Source organism: Bos indicus, chromosome 24 (assembly GCF_029378745.1).
Source record: "Bos indicus isolate NIAB-ARS_2022 breed Sahiwal x Tharparkar chromosome 24, NIAB-ARS_B.indTharparkar_mat_pri_1.0, whole genome shotgun sequence".
NCBI classification, from domain to species: Eukaryota; Metazoa; Chordata; class Mammalia; order Artiodactyla; family Bovidae; genus Bos; species Bos indicus.
In genome coordinates, this window is record NC_091783.1 from 8970458 (window position 1) to 8973636 (window position 3179).

The following is a 3179-nucleotide window of genomic DNA, read 5'->3' on the forward strand; positions in this document are numbered from 1 at the left end:
TTCTAACATACTTACATCACAGCAAGTGGATGTGCAAGTAACCTCAAAGTGAGTATAATTTGTGATATCAAAGCAACATTAAATTCAACTGACGTCTACTGACAGTGCTTAAATAGGGCTGAAAAAAAATGTTGGACTAGAATTACCAACCAGTAGTTGAGACACCTTTTTTTCCCCTAGATTTGAAGGTACAAAGACATGAAGGAAAGACATCCTTCACTCTAGTTAGTAAAGTATACAGGAACAAACTGGAATGAAGTTTCTTGATTTTTTCTTTTTAACTCCATAGTTGATATTCAAAACACAATGCCTCTAAGTCCAAATCAGGGAAACATTCTCTGATATTAAATGACTACCACTGCAGTTGCCCCACCCTATATCTATTAATACAAAATATTAAATGAGGAAGTGAAAAAAACCTCAGATCTATACATTTTCATGGAAAACATTGGCCTCTTGCACTATATATTTTTTTCAAAAATAACTGTGTAACTCATACCTATTTGAGGAAAATACTGTCTTAAAGTACATACTAGAGTGTGAATTAAGCTCCCCAAGCAATCCCAAGGTTTTAATTCTCATTCTCCTTTAAGCACAACTCTTGGTTGTCTGCGAGTTAATATTTAAATCTTACTTCACTATGTTTAATTAATGCTCCATCTTTAATATTTTAAAGTGACATTGAAATAAAGTTAAAAGCCCCAGGGTTCTTTTGTAATCAACTGTCTTTACTTCCAGGGGCAACATTTATTTTATTTAATGAAATGCAAGTTTCTGTAGCAACAAAATGTCACAAGAATTCTATTAATTTTGCACAAAATTTTTCCTGTTCTAGATAGAGATTTTATTAACAGGCATGGAATTTTTTTTTTATCATGTACTGTATCTATTCATTCATATAGTTTTTCTTCTCTAATATGTTGCTATGGTAAAATGTCCTAAACAGTTTCCCAAATTGAAAAAATCCTGCAGACCTGATAAGGCACTGCACATGTATTTTTGTAATTCTTGTATGTTTCCACTAATTTTTTGGTTATAGCTACATATCTACTCTATATCATATTAGTCTTTGGCATTACTTTTGTCACGTTTGTGGTATGTTATAATCATAAAATAAATTAGGAGTTTTTAGTTTAGTTTTTCCCATGGTCTGGAATATTGTAAACAATATTGGAATTATCTGTTCTTTAGGAGACAAAAACTCATTTGTGAATCCCTCTTTTCAATGGAAAAGCTCTAAAACCTCACAATTTTGGCAGTTGTAACTGGCTTATTCAGTGTCTCCTATTTTTTAGACTTGACTCTGGTAACTCGTATTTCGCTAAGATATAATTTTTCCTCAATTTTCAAACTGACTACCATATATAGTGCACAGTATTTGTCTCTAACCCCCTACTTTCTTCTATATGTACTCTTCTGATTCCTAGTTCATTACTGATCTTGCCCTTCAAGCTCACTATCTTTTTGCCTTGTTAAATCTTCATGGAGTTAGTCTCTTATTAATCTTATCAAAGCATCATATTTCAGATTTATTTAGTTTTTTGAATAGTTTTTGTTTTATATTTTGGTTGGGGAATTAAGATCCCGTATGCTATATGGAGTGGCCAAAGAGTAAATTAATTAAATTTGTGTGTGTGTGTGTGTTCATTTACTTTAATAACACTACATTTACCATGTTATCACCATGGAATGTAAATTCAGGTTAGACGAGAATTCACAAGTACAACAAAGCATTCTGTGATATACCAAAGTTTGTATAATGTCTGACCAAACCAGCTTGCTCATCAATGACTTCCATTGTAGGGATTTTATTTAGTTGATGATACTTTTGGAGAAAATAAACATACTGCACACATTTAAAAAGTGTTTTTCATTTACCTTTGCATTAGCACTTAAAATACATGTTTCAAAATAATTTAAAATTATTCTAATATAACAGCAGCAAAATATAATTCTGCAATTACTAAAGAGCTAAAAGGGATCCACAAGTTAAGTTACTCTCATGTTTATGATTCTAAAATAAATACTACTTCAAAGTGGCTCTGTTACCAGCTTTTTAGTTTTGGTTTAAAAACACACACAGACTTGCAGGGAGGTTTATAATGTTGTATTCCATGCACTGTTCTGAAAGGGTTCCTCAAGAGCCAACCAGCCCTTAAAACAGTACTCAGTCCACAAGGCCGTCAGAAAGTTACATTAACTGGGGTAAATAGGATTCCTACATTACATCAAAAGCATATGATATTCTGCAGCAACTGGGAGCATTTTCAGGATTGGCATGTTGTCTTCTTTAGAACTAATTTCAACAGAAGAGTTTAAGAAGGTGGACAGGTACCACTATCAAGTGTATTTAAAAGTGACATGTTTCTTTTGTGCTGGTCTGACTCCCCTGAATGACCTAGCTAGTGAACTAGTCACCAGTAATTTGGTCACCAGGCAAACCAAGCCTGCAAGAAAGGAGGCCAATTTTCAAATTACCATGTTCTTGTCTGACCCAAACAATTTATTTTCAGCATAAACATATAACCTCAATATGAGATGTCTAACTAAAGCAAGCACCACCAAGAAGACCAAGACAGCATCTCCTCTTCTAAGGTTTAGGTTTCCCCCAGAATTCTTGATACAGGGAATAGCCCATACCAAGAGTCATTGCTCCCACAACAAAGCCTTGGGCTGCCACACGCATGTGGATCAGGTGAACAGACATTTTAGTATGTCCCCTGCTCTTCAATCTATATAATCCATATGCAACAATTGCTGCAAAACCTGCCATTCCAATGGGGACAAATGGTGCCTCTCTAGCTTTTCGGATAAGTTTAGATCCCTGATCTTCATCATATGAAGAAAGAGAAATATCTGTGTCGCTTGACATAGTGATTGAAGATTCTTCAGACAACTTCAAGACGTTTCAGGTTCCTACCGTATTCTCTAAAATTTTAAAATAAATTAATTTTAACAAATAAACAAGTGAAACTAAGAATAGAAAATTTAAAAAGATTTTTTCTATTCTTAGTTTCACTTGTTTATTTGTTAAAATTAATTTATTTTAAAATTTTTAATTAATTTACTCTTTGGCCACTCCATATAGCATATGGGATCTTAATTCCCCAACCAGAGATTGAACTTTTGCCCCCTGCACTGACGGCAGAGAGTCTTAACCACTGGACCGCTGGGGAAGT

General features: G+C 33.8%; 1 protein-coding gene across 1 annotated transcript; it reads right to left on the bottom strand.

Moving 5' to 3' along the window:
* Positions 1-1788: 1788 nt before the first annotated feature.
* Positions 1789-2925, bottom strand: LOC109577966 (HIG1 domain family member 1A, mitochondrial). Its single transcript, XM_019986964.2, has one exon. The coding sequence runs from the start codon at positions 2870-2872 to the stop codon at positions 2591-2593; it is 282 nt and encodes a 93-aa protein (XP_019842523.1). The 5' UTR covers positions 2873-2925; the 3' UTR covers positions 1789-2590.
* Positions 2926-3179: the final 254 nt, after the last annotated feature.

What these genes read in the sequence shown, in the direction of transcription:
- LOC109577966 (XM_019986964.2), bottom strand. Translation starts at nt 2,872, where the DNA reads ATGTCAAGCGACACAGATATTTCTCTTTCTTCATATGATGAAGATCAG.